Below are 17,303 nucleotides of genomic sequence, written 5' to 3' on the forward strand. Positions count from 1 at the left end.
CAATTGTTCTTAAACATACACCCTGGCCTCATCAGTTCTCATGGCCACTGATCAATGGTCATGACAAATTGGATACTAATGATCATGGAACTGACCTCACAGCCCATTGTTGATGCTAGTTTCTGTCATTATGTAAATGTACTGTTTATAAGGTTGGGGAAACCTGCAGTAGGCTGAGACTGAAGAATTCACCAGTTGGGGATGAAACATTTCTAAAAATCACTAAAAATAGTATGTCCAGATGAACAGATTCAGCATTCTGGTACTCTTTAAAGAATGTAAAAGTAAGGTTTGAGATTAGCCTATAATTAGATAAGTCAGCTGGGTAAAGTGATGACTTTTCTCTTGTTTATAGTCCCCTCATGCTTCAAGAGGACCACCGTCCTGAAGAAACCTAATGTGAGCTGACTCAGTGACTGTCACCCAAGAGCACTTACGCCCATTGTTATGAAGTGCTTTGAGCATATAGTCAAAGTTCACATCACATCTTCAATGCCTGCTCGACCAGTTTCAGTTTACCTACAGGCCAGAAAGATCCACAGATGATGCAATAGCATTAGCTCAGCATATTGCCCTCTCCCACCTGGATCATAAAACACATGCAGTGGTGTGAAAAAGTATTTGCCCCCTTCCTAATTTCTTAGTTTTTTTTATTTAATTTTTTTGCATATTTATCACACTCACATGTTTCAGATCATCAAACACGTTTTCATATTACACAAAGATAATATGAGTAAATACAAAATTTACTAAGGGAAATAAGCTATCCATACCTACCCGGTCCAGTGTGAAATAGTAACTGCCCCCTCTTGTTAAATCATCAATTAACAGTTTTTGTAAAGCTGAGTTCAGTTTCACTGGCCACACCCATACCTGATTATTACAGACCTGCTGAATGAAGAAATCACTTAAAGAGAACCTGTCTGACAAAGTGAAGAAGGCTAAAAGATCTCAAAAAGCCAAAGAGCTTCACAATCTACAAAAACAATATGAGAAACAAAGTCATTGACATCTATCCATCTGGGAAGGGTTACAAAGACATTTCCATCGCTTTGGCACTGCAGAGAGTCATTATCCACAAATGGAGAAGACTTAAAACAGTGCTGAACCTTCCCAGGAGCAGCCTGCCTACCAAAATTACTCTAAGAGCGCACTGCCGACTCATCAAGGAGGTCACAAGAGAACAGCCAGAACAGCATCTAAATAACTGCAGACCTCACTTGTCTCAGTTAAGATCAGAGTTCATTATTCAACAATAAGAAAAAGTCTGGGCAAAAATGGCATCCATGGGAGAGGTCCAAGGAAAAAACTACCATTGACCAAAAAGAACACAAGGGCTCCTCTCATATGTGCCAAAAAACATCTTAATGATCCTGAAGACTTTTGGGAAAATATTCTGTTGACTGACAAGACAAAAGATGAACATTTTGGAAGCTTTGAATCCCGTTACATCTTTTATCAAACTAACACAACATTTCATAAAAAGAACATATAGCAACAGTCACACATGGTGGTGTTATGTGATGGTCTGGAACTGCTTTGCTTCATGACACCTTTCTGTAATTGATGGAACCATGACTTCTGCTCTCTACCAGAAAATCCTGAAGGAGAATGGCCGGCAATCAGTTCATGTCCTGAAGTGGACATGAACTGAACATGAACTCATGAAGTTGGGTACTTGGGTTATACAAAAGGACAATGATCTGAAACACATCAGTAAGTCCACCTTTGACTGGTTAAAAACCCTCAAAAGGAAACCAAAATAAAGGTTTTGGATGGGCAGGTGACACTACCATCATTCGTTGCATTTCAGATGGAGACGAGTCTGCTTACAGAGCAGAGGTGAGAGCCCTGACATGGTGTCAGGAAAACAACCTACTGCTACCTACCCTGTCACTTGGTGTTCGCTCGCTCTGTAGTAGAGTATCACTTCCTGTTCCTGCTCAAACACAGTGGTGTTTCTGAGTAGCTTATTTGCTTAGCAGTTTAATTAACAACTTTTAAATACATTCTTTTTTCAGAGTATAATCTTCACGTGCTTCATCCGAAGCACACTTTCTGTGTACTCACTACCTAATTTATAGCCAAAGTTTTCACTCACTGTCTCTGTACTGTTTTGCTAGCTTAGCTTAGCTCGTAGCCGACTCGTTAGCACCATGGCTACTTCACCTGTCCCTCCTGCACTTTCTTTCATTGTGTCAGATGTTTAGTTACTCCTCGGCCTCCTTTAGCAGTAATGATATCTGTAACAAATGTAGCATATTTGCAGCTCTGGAGGCCAGGATTACTGAATTGGAGACTCGGCATCGCACCCTTCATTCACCCTTAGCTAGCCAGGCCCCTGTAGCTGGTGCAGCCGAAGATAGCGTAGGCCCCGCTAGCTGTTCCCCAGCAGATCCCAAGCAGCTGGGGAAAGAGGGCGGCTGGGTGACGGTGAGGAGGAAGCATAGTCCTAAACAGAAGCCCCAGGTACACCACCAACCCGTTCATGTGTCTAACCGTTTTTCCCCACTCTGCGACACACCCGCTGGGGGTCAAACTCTGGTAATTGGTGATTCTGTTCTCAGACATGTGAAGCTAGAGACACCGGCAACCATAGTCAATTGTCTTCCAGGGGCCAGAGCAGGCGACATTGAAGGAAATTTAAAACTGCTGGCTAAGGGTAAACGTAAATTCAGTAAAATCATAATTCACGTCGGCAGTAATGACACCCGGTTACGCCAATCGGAGGTCACTAAAATCAATATTGAATCGGTGTGCAACTTTGCCAAAACAATGTCGGACTCTGTAGTTTTCTCTGGTCCCCTCCCCAATCAGACCAGGAGTGACATATTTAGCCGCATGTTCTCCTTAAATTGCTGGCTGTCTGAGTGGTGTCCCAGAAACGATGTGGGCTTCATAGATAATTGGCAAACCTTCTGGAGGAAACCTGGTCTTGTTAGGAGAGACGGCATCCATCCCACTTTGGATGGAGCAGCTCTCATTTCTAGAAATATGGACAAATTTATTAAACCCCTCAAAATATGACTATCCAGAGTTGGGACCAGGAAGCAGAGTTGCAGTCTTACACGCCTCTCTGCAGCTTCTCTCCTCCTGCTACCCCCCCAAAAACCCATCTTCATAAAGACTGTGTCTGCTTCCAAAAAGAAAAAAAACAAACTAAAAACCAGCAACAAACAACTTAAACATAAACAATTACAAAGAAAGAACAATACAGTATCCACATCTGAACCAAAGAGTAAAACAGTGAAATGTGGATTATTAAATATTAGGTCTCTCTCCTCCAAGTCTCTGTTAGTACATGACTTAATAATTGATCAACAAATTGATTTACTCTGCCTTACAGAAACCTGATTGCAGCAGGATGATTATGTTAATTTAAATGAATCAACACCCCCGAGTCATTCTAACTACCAGAAATCTCGAAGCACAGGTTGAGGGGGCGGTGTGGCAGCAATTTTTCACACCAGTCTATTAATTAATGAAAGACCAAGACAGACTTTTAATTCATTTGAAAGCCTGATGCTTAACATTGTCCACCCCAGCTGTGAAACTCAGAAACCAGTCTTACTTGTTATCATCTATTGTCCACCCGGCCTTACACAGCAGGGTGAACATGGTTGAAACGCAGACAGACCAGCGACCAGCACACGAGAAGACACGACTTAAATATACACAGAAGAACATCGGGAGATTACACACAGGTGGGGAACATAGCTAGAAGTAATTGACGAGACGAGACAAGGGACAGAAACAAAAAAAAAAAAAAAAAAAGACAAGGAGCATAAGTCCAGAAACACATGAAAACGATTCAAAACAAAGCTAAACCAGATCAAACATGAGTCCACAAAAAAGTTCAGGGGGGTCGACAGCACATGAGCCAAATCCAGAACAGTTCAGGGGGGCGGCCGTGTGGACAGCAGCGGCGGCGGCAACGCAGGCGAAACAAGTCAGGAGGAAGGCAGTGGCGGCAACAGAGCAGGTCCGGAGGCCAACGGCAGTGTAGCAATCGCAGCACCAGACGAGGAGGGACCAGACGAGGAGGGACCAGACGAGGAGGGACCAGACGGCAGCGTGGCAGCCACGGAACCAGACGGCAGCGTGGCAGCTGCAGGTGGTGACGCTGCAGGCGATGGTGTGTAAGTTGCAGGTGGTGGCTGAACGGACTCCCTAGAGCCGTCAGCGGACACGAGGATATGCTGGCTGGGTCCTCCGGGACCCCCAGCTAACGAGACGTGATGCCGGACGGGCTCCTCGGACCGTGCAGCTGACGAGGCGTGACGCTGACTAGGCTCTCCTGAACCCCCAGCTGACGAGACGTGACACTGGCGGGGCTCTCCAGAACCCCCAGCCGTGCTACTGGCTGAGCTAGCGGCAACACAGGAGACTGAATGGCAGACTGAACTCAGGGCAGCTGGGCAGCAGACTGAACTGAGGGCGACTGAAGTAATGGTTGAGATGATAATGGTGGTGGAGTTGGCAACTGAGCTAAAGGCAGCAGGGCTGCAGACCGAGCTGCAGGCAGCGGGGCTGCAGACTTGAGCTGCAGGCGGGGCTGCAGACTGAGTGGGGGAGGGTGAAGATGAAGTTTGTGGAGAATGAAATCCTGAATGAGCGGGTGCAGTTAGTCCAATAGCCAGGGGTGGCCGGAAATGAGCTGCTGTAGCCTGGCTTCCACAGCGCAGAGCAGCTCACTCTCCCTCATGCTCTAGCCATAGGTTGACCAACCTGGAAGCAGAGTCGATTATGACCTCCTGAAGTTCCTTGGGTGGGGCAAATGCCGATGGATCCATAATGTGGCTGGTCAGTAATGTCACAGCGAACGGGATGAGACATGTGGAGGAATTAAATGAGGATCCAAGCGCAGGTACTCGTAGATGCGAAGGAGATTTATTGAAAAAATAAAGCACAAGGTGGAAATGGCAAAACGGAAACAAAACTAATCTATACTGGGACAAACTAAACTACTGAACAGCAAACATGAACACGAACATGAAGGAAGGTGAGCAGTTGAACCTGAAGTTGGACAGCAGGGTGAACACGGTTGAAACACAGACAGACCAGCGACCAGCACACGAGAAGACACGACTTAAATACACACAGGTGGGGAACACAACTGGAAGTAATTGACGAGACGAGACAAGGGAAGCTAAACTGAATACACTCACATAAGACACGGACCTTCACAATAAAACAGGAAACAAGAAACAACTACACAAAGATGCAGACTAGACACTAAACTAAACCTACAGGAGGGCACCAGAACAAATCTACACTAAACATGAGACACAAAACCTAAGAACTAATCCCTTAACAAGAATAAACAAAAACATAGAATTCTACTAATAATCAACAAAGCACAAGAATCAGAATACAATCCAAAATTAAACCAAAACACAAGAACTCAAAATGCTGGGTCAAAATGACCCAGAACCGTGACACCTTACTTTTTTTCATGTTTGTCAAATAAAGGATGGTTAAAATTCTTTGAGCCTTTAAAAAACACACCTGATTTGTCTGCTAGATGTGGATGTGATTGTTAGCTTCAAGCCACGGCACATCTTGGAGCCACTTTTCTGAAAAAAGTCTTTTCTCTGGCTCTGGTTGGTGTTTCTTAGCTAGTGGTGGCACACCAAAGAAGCTGCTTAATGTCTGTTGTTTTTTTGAACATTTAGCTGGTGACAAGCAACACATGTAAGATTAAATGAGACAGTCAAGTACGCAAAGTGTCACTACGCATTCCTAATTTTTGTCACGCATTCGTACCTGCGTACCAGTTATGTGCACCCCTGTCTATAACACACAGCCAAACAACTACTCACTCAATAACTACTATCAAATTATCATATCTATTCAACCTAACATACATGTTTTGCATTTAATCTGTCAAGTTTGTTGTTATAACTAATAACTAATGCAGGAAAATGGCATGTTTCTTTAAGGTTTTGTTCTGCTTGTTCTATATTGTAAACAGAGCCAATTTTACACTGTATAATTTCCATAGGATTTATTAGTTTCAGATTTTTTTAGTCATATCATATGATCTCATTTATTCTGTACTGCTAAACAAAACAATGTTTGGTTTCTCAAACTGTCCATAATTGCTAGTGATAAATTCATTGGTTTCAGGATGCACCTTCTGTATCTTCAAACAAAAGATCAGAACAAAAATATAATAATTAAATACATTTTTCAGAAGAAAGCCACATCTTGATACATGCTGGTTTAACATAAGGATCTAAAATATGTCACACTATGTTGTTGGTTGAATCTCAGATTTGTTTAACATATGCAGATGCAAGTGTAAAACCATTGCTTCAGTGGTGGACCTCGGCTGGTGGTGTGTGATGAAACATGTATTCCCTTGTAGTGTACCTTTGCCTCAAATAAATAACTAAATACTTTTTAAAAGAGGAATTTCCTATAAACAAACAAATGCAATAAAACTCAGTCCTTCGTCACTGTAAATGTTTCACTGAAATTCCATAAAAAAGTCAGAACTCTCATCACCTGACCACTTTTTAGCCAATGAGCTGTTTTTCACCCCTCCCCCTCACTTCGTGACTTCGAGTTGAGGAGTACCGACACCGACGCTGGTGTGGAGAAGCCAACAGGTAACTTTAAACTTTAAACTTTCGAATTTTGCCAGCTTTGTAGCCCAGCAACTGGTCAGATTTAGTTTTGTTGAGATTTTTCTTTGGTGTATATTCCTTGATTGAGTTTTGTATTTCAATGTAATTCTCATGCTAGAGCTAGCTTTTTTGATGACACGCAGTTGTGTATTTAATTAGTCAAGGTTAAATACCTAGTCTAACACACACCTTTTAGTTAAACTGTAACATTTGAAATTACTGAGATGTTATTATTTATTCATCCATCCCACTGTCTCCAGATTTTAAGCAACGCTGAAATATAGGTGACACGCTATTAATGAGACATTTCAGATAACCGAGGTAGCTAACATTTAACTCTCTGGAGTGCAGATTATATGACCAATTTACGGTGTATCAGCAACATGCGTATATAACAGTTTTTAAAAATGTGTTGATAGGCCAAGTAAAACCAGAGTTATGATACACAATTTACGCTTTTTCCTGAAAACTGTCGTCAAGTTTAGTGCAGGAAAATATAAAAACGGTATTTTCTTAAAAAACAAAACATAGATACATTATTGCCTCTCAATTCAATTTTATTTATATAGCGCCAAATCACAACAAAAGTCGCCTCAAGGCGCTTCATAGATACAGAGAAAAACCCAACAATCTCATTTCCTATTGTGGTGGACAAATGAACATGAGCCGATAAAACAATTAAATCAAAAGTAGTCAAAAACAGCCGATTATACCATTGACTCCAGAGGGTTAAAGACACCTCCTGTGAAAGATCAGTTTTCATTATCAACTATTTTCCTGAAATATTAAATAAATTGTACTATTTTTTTTTCTTTTTCTGAGACAGTGTATTGCAATGAGGCCCCCGAGAGCAAAAATTAAACCAAAAGATGAAGCAGTAAAATTTTCATCTTTGGGGCAGGACAAAGATGGATTTGAAGTGAAATTCATAAATTCAGTAAAAGGTGAGGTACTAGGATACTTGTTGAGGATTTTTGGCACAGTCATAAGTTTAACCATTGTAGTAGACCCATGTTGACATTTTCTATTTTCTTTGTAAGGTCGAGGAGTGTTTAGTAGGTGCAACTATAACAAAGGAGACTTCCTTCTGGAATATCGCGGAGACGTTGTAACCAAGAAGGAATATGAAAACAGAACAAGATTGTACCATGACGCCTTAAAGGTTTTTCTTTTTGAATTCAGGTACAATGGACAACAATTGTGGTATGTAAATTAAAATAATTCATTTTTCAGCCTACTTTTTGCAAAAGTTGTGTCGACCACATTAAGACAAACTGCTAGCTTGTTACAAATCCATATAATTAAAAATGTAATCAAATTGTTCAGCCTTTTTATAAACCTTGTGTAATTTTGTGTGTTACATTTTTTGTTATCTCAGCATTGATGCAGCCAGAGAGGATGGCTCCTTGGGCAGACTGGTGAATGACGATCACGTGAGCCCAAACAGCAAAATGAGGACAATCACAGTAAATGGAAAGCCTCATCTCTGTTTATTTGCCATAAAAGACATCAAGCCGGGGGAAGCAATAACATACAACTACGGTGACTCTGACTGGCCATGGAGAGTAAAGGTACATATTATATTTACATTTACCGTAGTGTAGTGTAGTATTGTATAGTCTCAACTTATCTGTGTTGAATGGATGTTAATGTACTTTTGTGTTTGCTTGCACAAGGTTTCGGAGCACCCTGACCGTTCTCAAGCTGCTGTGCCCATGGCATCGTCCTCCTTTGAAGTTGATGAGCAGGTGACTAATTTTCTGGTGTTGTTATTATTGCAACAAGAACACAGCCGAGTTGTTTGGATGTTGATAGTGAGGGTGTTAGACACAAGTCCTATAGTGTTGGTTAATGTAAGATACCTACATTATGAGGACTGTGTGTGGATACTGCCGAGTGTCATGTTGGTTCACACTGGAGAATTAATTTTCACTCAATATTAATTCATTACATTTACCTCATTTATGTCAATAACCAGTGTACCTTCATAACTGTACTGTATAGTCTCAACGTATCTGTGTTGAATGGATGTTAATGTACTTTTGTGTTTGCTTGCACAAGGTTTCAGAGCACCCTGGCCGTCCTCAAGCTGCTGTGCCCATGGCATCGTCCTCCTTTGAAGTTGATGAGCAGGTGACTAATTTTCTGGTGTTGTTATTATTGCAACAAGAACACAGCCGAGTTGTGTGGATGTTGATAGTGAGGGTGTTAGACACAAGTCCTATAGTGTTGGTTAATGTAAGATACCTACATTATGAGGACTGTGTGTGTTTTGGATGCATAAGTCTATTGAAAGATGGGCTCTCAAGTCTGTGTGTAACAGAGACCCTGCAGTGTATGAAGCTTTCAGGTACATTATTATGAGGACTGTGTGTGGATACTGCCGAGAGTCATGTTGGTTCACACTGGAGAATTAATTTTCACTCAATATTACTTCATTACATTTACCTCATTTATGTCAATAACCAGTGTACCTTCATAACTGTATTGTATAGTCTCAACATATCTGTGTTGAATGGATGTTAATGTACTTTTGTGTTTGCTTGCACAAGGTTTCAGAGCACCCTGACCGTTCTCAAGCTGCTGTGCCCATGGCATCGTCCTCCTTTGAAGTTGATGAGCAGGTGACTAATTTTCTGGTGGTGTTATTATTGCAACAAGAACACAGCCGAGTTGTTTGGATGTTGATAGTGAGGGTGTTAGACACAAGTCCTATAGTGTTGGTTAATGTAAGATACCTACATTATGAGGACTGTGTGTGGATACTGCCGAGTGTCATGTTGGTTCACACTGGAGAATTAATTTTCACTCAATATTAATTCATTACATTTACCTCATTTATGTCAATAACCAGTGTACCTTCATAACTGTACTGTATAGTCTCAACGTATCTGTGTTGAATGGATGTTAATGTACTTTTGTGTTTGCTTGCACAAGGTTTCAGAGCACCCTGACCGTTCTCAAGCTGCTGTGCCCATGGCATCGTCCTCCTTTGAAGTTGATGAGCAGGTGACTAATTTTCTGGTGTTGTTATTATTGCAACAAGAACACAGCCGAGTTGTTTGGATGTTGATAGTGAGGGTGTTAGACACAAGTCCTATAGTGTTGGTTAATGTAAGATACCTACATTATGAGGACTGTGTGTGTTTTGGATGCGTAAGTCTATTGAAAGATGGGCTCTCAAGTCTGTGTGTAACAGAGACCCTGCAGTGTATGAAGCTTTCAGGTACATTATTATGAGGACTGTGTGTGGATACTGCCGAGAGTCATGTTGGTTCACACTGGAGAATTAATTTTCACTCAATATTACTTCATTACATTTACCTCATTTATGTCAATAACCAGTGTACCTTCATAATTGTATTGTATAGTCTCAACGTATCTGTGTTGAATGGATGTTAATGTACTTTTGTGTTTGCTTGCACAAGGTTTCAGAGCACCCTGACCGTTCTCAAGCTGCTGTGCCCATGGCATCGTCCTCCTTTGAAGTTGATGAGCAGGTGACTAATTTTCTGGTGGTGTTATTATTGCAACAAGAACACAGCCGAGTTGTTTGGATGTTGATAGTGAGGGTGTTAGACACAAGTCCTATAGTGTTGGTTAATGTAAGATACCTACATTATGAGGACTGTGTGTGGATACTGCCGAGTGTCATGTTGGTTCACACTGGAGAATTAATTTTCACTCAATATTAATTCATTACATTTACCTCATTTATGTCAATAACCAGTGTACCTTCATAACTGTACTGTATAGTCTCAACGTATCTGTGTTGAATGGATGTTAATGTACTTTTGTGTTTGCTTGCACAAGGTTTCAGAGCACCCTGGCCGTCCTCAAGCTGCTGTGCCCATGGCATCGTCCTCCTTTGAAGTTGATGAGCAGGTGACTAATTTTCTGGTGTTGTTATTATTGCAACAAGAACACAGCCGAGTTTTGTGGATGTTGATAGTGAGGGTGTTAGACACAAGTCCTATAGTGTTGGTTAATGTAAGATACCTACATTATGAGGACTGTGTGTGGATACTGCCGAGTGTCATGTTGGTTCACACTGGAGAATTAATTTTCACTCAATATTAATTTATTACATTTACCTCATTTATGTCAATAACCAGTGTACCTTCATAATTGTATTGTATAGTCTCAACGTATCTGTGTTGAATGGATGTTAATGTACTTTTGTGTTTGCTTGCACAAGGTTTCGGAGCACCCTGACCGTTCTCAAGCTGCTGTGCCCATGGCATCGTCCTCCTTTGAAGTTGATGAGCAGGTGACTAATTTTCTGGTGTTGTTATTATTGCAACAAGAACACAGCCGAGTTGTTTGGATGTTGATAGTGAGGGTGTTAGACACAAGTCCTATAGTGTTGGTTAATGTAAGATACCTACATTATGAGGACTGTGTGTGTTTTGGATGCGTAAGTCTATTGAAAGATGGGCTCTCAAGTCTGTGTGTAACAGAGACCCTGCAGTGTATGAAGCTTTCAGGTACATTATTATGAGGACTGTGTGTGGATACTGCCGAGAGTCATGTTGGTTCACACTGGAGAATTAATTTTCACTCAATATTACTTCATTACATTTACCTCATTTATGTCAATAACCAGTGTACCTTCATAATTGTATTGTATAGTCTCAACGTATCTGTGTTGAATGGATGTTAATGTACTTTTGTGTTTGCTTGCACAAGGTTTCAGAGCACCCTGACCGTTCTCAAGCTGCTGTGCCCATGGCATCGTCCTCCTTTGAAGTTGATGAGCAGGTGACTAATTTTCTGGTGGTGTTATTATTGCAACAAGAACACAGCCGAGTTGTTTGGATGTTGATAGTGAGGGTGTTAGACACAAGTCCTATAGTGTTGGTTAATGTAAGATACCTACATTATGAGGACTGTGTGTGGATACTGCCGAGTGTCATGTTGGTTCACACTGGAGAATTAATTTTCACTCAATATTAATTTATTACATTTACCTCATTTATGTCAATAACCAGTGTACCTTCATAATTGTATTGTATAGTCTCAACGTATCTGTGTTGAATGGATGTTAATGTACTTTTGTGTTTGCTTGCACAAGGTTTCAGAGCACCCTGACCGTTCTCAAGCTGCTGTGCCCATGGCATCGTCCTCCTTTGAAGTTGATGAGCAGGTGACTAATTTTCTGGTGTTGTTATTATTGCAACAAGAACACAGCCGAGTTGTGTGGATGTTGATAGTGAGGGTGTTAGACACAAGTCCTATAGTGTTGGTTAATGTAAGATACCTACATTATGAGGACTGTGTGTGTTTTGGATGCATAAGTCTATTGAAAGATGGGCTCTCAAGTCTGTGTGTAACAGAGACCCTGCAGTGTATGAAGCTTTCAGGTACATTATTATGAGGACTGTGTGTGGATACTGCCGAGAGTCATGTTGGTTCACACTGGAGAATTAATTTTCACTCAATATTACTTCATTACATTTACCTCATTTATGTCAATAACCAGTGTACCTTCATAATTGTATTGTATAGTCTCAACGTATCTGTGTTGAATGGATGTTAATGTACTTTTGTGTTTGCTTGCACAAGGTTTCAGAGCACCCTGACCGTTCTCAAGCTGCTGTGCCCATGGCATCGTCCTCCTTTGAAGTTGATGAGCAGGTGACTAATTTTCTGGTGGTGTTATTATTGCAACAAGAACACAGCCGAGTTGTTTGGATGTTGATAGTGAGGGTGTTAGACACAAGTCCTATAGTGTTGGTTAATGTAAGATACCTACATTATGAGGACTGTGTGTGTTTTGGATGCGTAAGTCTATTGAAAGATGGGCTCTCAAGTCTGTGTGTAACAGAGACCCTGCAGTGTATGAAGCTTTCAGGTACATTATTATGAGGACTGTGTGTGGATACTGCCGAGAGTCATGTTGGTTCACACTGGAGAATTAATTTTCACTCAATATTACTTCATTACATTTACCTCATTTATGTCAATAACCAGTGTACCTTCATAATTGTATTGTATAGTCTCAACGTATCTGTGTTGAATGGATGTTAATGTACTTTTGTGTTTGCTTGCACAAGGTTTCAGAGCACCCTGACCGTTCTCAAGCTGCTGTGCCCATGGCATCGTCCTCCTTTGAAGTTGATGAGCAGGTGACTAATTTTCTGGTGGTGTTATTATTGCAACAAGAACACAGCCGAGTTGTTTGGATGTTGATAGTGAGGGTGTTAGACACAAGTCCTATAGTGTTGGTTAATGTAAGATACCTACATTATGAGGACTGTGTGTGGATACTGCCGAGAGTCATGTTGGTTCACACTGGAGAATTAATTTTCACTCAATATTAATTCATTACATTTACCTCATTTATGTCAATAACCAGTGTACCTTCATAACTGTACTGTATAGTCTCAACGTATCTGTGTTGAATGGATGTTAATGTACTTTTGTGTTTGCTTGCACAAGGTTTCAGAGCACCCTGGCCGTCCTCAAGCTGCTGTGCCCATGGCATCGTCCTCCTTTGAAGTTGATGAGCAGGTGACTAATTTTCTGGTGTTGTTATTATTGCAACAAGAACACAGCCGAGTTTTGTGGATGTTGATAGTGAGGGTGTTAGACACAAGTCCTATAGTGTTGGTTAATGTAAGATACCTACATTATGAGGACTGTGTGTGGATACTGCCGAGTGTCATGTTGGTTCACACTGGAGAATTAATTTTCACTCAATATTAATTCATTACATTTACCTCATTTATGTCAATAACCAGTGTACCTTCATAACTGTACTGTATAGTCTCAACGTATCTGTGTTGAATGGATGTTAATGTACTTTTGTGTTTGCTTGCACAAGGTTTCAGAGCACCCTGGCCGTCCTCAAGCTGCTGTGCCCATGGCATCGTCCTCCTTTGAAGTTGATGAGCAGGTGACTAATTTTCTGGTGTTGTTATTATTGCAACAAGAACACAGCCGAGTTTTGTGGATGTTGATAGTGAGGGTGTTAGACACAAGTCCTATAGTGTTGGTTAATGTAAGATACCTACATTATGAGGACTGTGTGTGTTTTGGATGCATAAGTCTATTGAAAGATGGGCTCTCAAGTCTGTGTGTAACAGAGACCCTGCAGTGTATGAAGCTTTCAGGTACATTATTATGAGGACTGTGTGTGGATACTGCCGAGAGTCATGTTGGTTCACACTGGAGAATTAATTTTCACTCAATATTACTTCATTACATATACCTCATTTATGTCAATAACCAGTGTACCTTCATAATTGTATTGTATAGTCTCAACGTATCTGTGTTGAATGAATGTTAATGTACTTTTGTGTTTGCTTGCACAAGGTTTCAGAGCACCCTGACCGTTCTCAAGCTGCTGTGCCCATGGCATCGTCCTCCTTTGAAGTTGATGAGCAGGTGACTAATTTTCTGGTGGTGTTATTATTGCAACAAGAACACAGCCGAGTTTTGTGGATGTTGATAGTGAGGGTGTTAGACACAAGTCCTATAGTGTTGGTTAATGTAAGATACCTACATTATGAGGACTGTGTGTGTTTTGGATGCGTAAGTCTATTGAAAGATGGGCTCTCAAGTCTGTGTGTAACAGAGACCCTGCAGTGTATGAAGCTTTCAGGTACATTATTATGAGGACTGTGTGTGGATACTGCCGAGAGTCATGTTGGTTCACACTGGAGAATTAATTTTCACTCAATATTACTTCATTACATTTACCTCATTTATGTCAATAACCAGTGTACCTTCATAATTGTATTGTATAGTCTCAACGTATCTGTGTTGAATGGATGTTAATGTACTTTTGTGTTTGCTTGCACAAGGTTTCAGAGCACCCTGACCGTTCTCAAGCTGCTGTGCCCATGGCATCGTCCTCCTTTGAAGTTGATGAGCAGGTGACTAATTTTCTGGTGGTGTTATTATTGCAACAAGAACACAGCCGAGTTGTTTGGATGTTGATAGTGAGGGTGTTAGACACAAGTCCTATAGTGTTGGTTAATGTAAGATACCTACATTATGAGGACTGTGTGTGGATACTGCCGAGAGTCATGTTGGTTCACACTGGAGAATTAATTTTCACTCAATATTAATTCATTACATTTACCTCATTTATGTCAATAACCAGTGTACCTTCATAACTGTACTGTATAGTCTCAACGTATCTGTGTTGAATGGATGTTAATGTACTTTTGTGTTTGCTTGCACAAGGTTTCAGAGCACCCTGGCCGTCCTCAAGCTGCTGTGCCCATGGCATCGTCCTCCTTTGAAGTTGATGAGCAGGTGACTAATTTTCTGGTGTTGTTATTATTGCAACAAGAACACAGCCGAGTTTTGTGGATGTTGATAGTGAGGGTGTTAGACACAAGTCCTATAGTGTTGGTTAATGTAAGATACCTACATTATGAGGACTGTGTGTGGATACTGCCGAGTGTCATGTTGGTTCACACTGGAGAATTAATTTTCACTCAATATTAATTCATTACATTTACCTCATTTATGTCAATAACCAGTGTACCTTCATAACTGTACTGTATAGTCTCAACGTATCTGTGTTGAATGGATGTTAATGTACTTTTGTGTTTGCTTGCACAAGGTTTCAGAGCACCCTGGCCGTCCTCAAGCTGCTGTGCCCATGGCATCGTCCTCCTTTGAAGTTGATGAGCAGGTGACTAATTTTCTGGTGTTGTTATTATTGCAACAAGAACACAGCCGAGTTTTGTGGATGTTGATAGTGAGGGTGTTAGACACAAGTCCTATAGTGTTGGTTAATGTAAGATACCTACATTATGAGGACTGTGTGTGGATACTGCCGAGTGTCATGTTGGTTCACACTGGAGAATTAATTTTCACTCAATATTAATTCATTACATTTACCTCATTTATGTCAATAACCAGTGTACATTCATAATTGTATTGTATAGTCTCAACGTATCTGTGTTGAATGGATGTTAATGTACTTTTGTGTTTGCTTGCACAAGGTTTCAGAGCACCCTGACCGTTCTCAAGCTGCTGTGCCCATGGCATCGTCCTCCTTTGAAGTTGATGAGCAGGTGACTAATTTTCTGGTGTTGTTATTATTGCAACAAGAACACAGCCGAGTTGTGTGGATGTTGATAGTGAGGGTGTTAGACACAAGTCCTATAGTGTTGGTTAATGTAAGATACCTACATTATGAGGACTGTGTGTGTTTTGGATGCATAAGTCTATTGAAAGATGGGCTCTCAAGTCTGTGTGTAACAGAGACCCTGCAGTGTATGAAGCTTTCAGGTACATTATTATGAGGACTGTGTGTGGATACTGCCGAGAGTCATGTTGGTTCACACTGGAGAATTAATTTTCACTCAATATTACTTCATTACATATACCTCATTTATGTCAATAACCAGTGTACCTTCATAATTGTATTGTATAGTCTCAACGTATCTGTGTTGAATGAATGTTAATGTACTTTTGTGTTTGCTTGCACAAGGTTTCAGAGCACCCTGACCGTTCTCAAGCTGCTGTGCCCATGGCATCGTCCTCCTTTGAAGTTGATGAGCAGGTGACTAATTTTCTGGTGGTGTTATTATTGCAACAAGAACACAGCCGAGTTTTGTGGATGTTGATAGTGAGGGTGTTAGACACAAGTCCTATAGTGTTGGTTAATGTAAGATACCTACATTATGAGGACTGTGTGTGGATACTGCCGAGTGTCATGTTGGTTCACACTGGAGAATTAATTTTCACTCAATATTAATTTATTACATTTACCTCATTTATGTCAATAACCAGTGTACCTTCATAATTGTATTGTATAGTCTCAACGTATCTGTGTTGAATGGATGTTAATGTACTTTTGTGTTTGCTTGCACAAGGTTTCGGAGCACCCTGACCGTTCTCAAGCTGCTGTGCCCATGGCATCGTCCTCCTTTGAAGTTGATGAGCAGGTGACTAATTTTCTGGTGTTGTTATTATTGCAACAAGAACACAGCCGAGTTGTTTGGATGTTGATAGTGAGGGTGTTAGACACAAGTCCTATAGTGTTGGTTAATGTAAGATACCTACATTATGAGGACTGTGTGTGTTTTGGATGCGTAAGTCTATTGAAAGATGGGCTCTCAAGTCTGTGTGTAACAGAGACCCTGCAGTGTATGAAGCTTTCAGGTACATTATTATGAGGACTGTGTGTGGATACTGCCGAGTGTCATGTTGGTTCACACTGGAGAATTAATTTTCACTCAATATTACTTCATTACATTTACCTCATTTATGTCAATAACCAGTGTACCTTCATAACTGTATTGTATAGTCTCAACGTATCTGTGTTGAATGGATGTTAATGTACTTTTGTGTTTGCTTGCACAAGGTTTCAGAGCACCCTGACCGTTCTCAAGCTGCTGTGCCCATGGCATCGTCCTCCTTTGAAGTTGATGAGCAGGTGACTAATTTTCTGGTGTTGTTATTATTGCAACAAGAACACAGCCGAGTTGTTTGGATGTTGATAGTGAGGGTGTTAGACACAAGTCCTATAGTGTTGGTTAATGTAAGATACCTACATTATGAGGACTGTGTGTGTTTTGGATGCGTAAGTCTATTGAAAGATGGGCTCTCAAGTCTGTGTGTAACAGAGACCCTGCAGTGTATGAAGCTTTCAGGTACATTATTATGAGGACTGTGTGTGGATACTGCCGAGAGTCATGTTGGTTC

At 40.9% G+C, this 17,303-nt stretch overlaps 1 protein-coding gene across 3 annotated transcripts in view; it reads left to right on the top strand.

Moving 5' to 3' along the window:
- LOC146506026 (N-lysine methyltransferase KMT5A-B-like) overlaps positions 1-9,225 on the top strand; it is an 11,163-nt gene extending 1,938 nt beyond the window's left edge. The window contains exons 1-6 of one of the 3 annotated variants that reach the window (XM_085180401.1): positions 1-6,614; positions 7,459-7,576; positions 7,673-7,835; positions 8,011-8,203; positions 8,309-8,380; positions 8,694-9,137. The exon at positions 1-6,614 is cut by the window's left edge and continues 1,938 nt beyond it. In XM_085180401.1, the coding sequence (XP_085036527.1) occupies positions 7,468-7,576; positions 7,673-7,835; positions 8,011-8,203; positions 8,309-8,380; positions 8,694-8,996 (840 nt within the window). In that variant the 5' untranslated portion in view covers positions 1-6,614; positions 7,459-7,467 and the 3' untranslated portion in view covers positions 8,997-9,137. Of the gene's footprint in view, positions 6,615-6,828; positions 7,577-7,672; positions 7,836-8,010; positions 8,204-8,308; positions 8,381-8,693; positions 9,138-9,184 lie in introns of those variants that run through there. The other 2 variants (XM_085180399.1, XR_014877219.1) reach the window with 2 other exon arrangements.
- The last annotated feature ends 8,078 nt before the right edge of the window (positions 9,226-17,303 follow it).

The sequence above is a fragment of the Neolamprologus multifasciatus genome, chromosome 12 (genome assembly GCF_963576455.1).
Source record: "Neolamprologus multifasciatus chromosome 12, fNeoMul1.2, whole genome shotgun sequence".
Classification (NCBI taxonomy): domain Eukaryota; kingdom Metazoa; phylum Chordata; class Actinopteri; order Cichliformes; family Cichlidae; genus Neolamprologus; species Neolamprologus multifasciatus.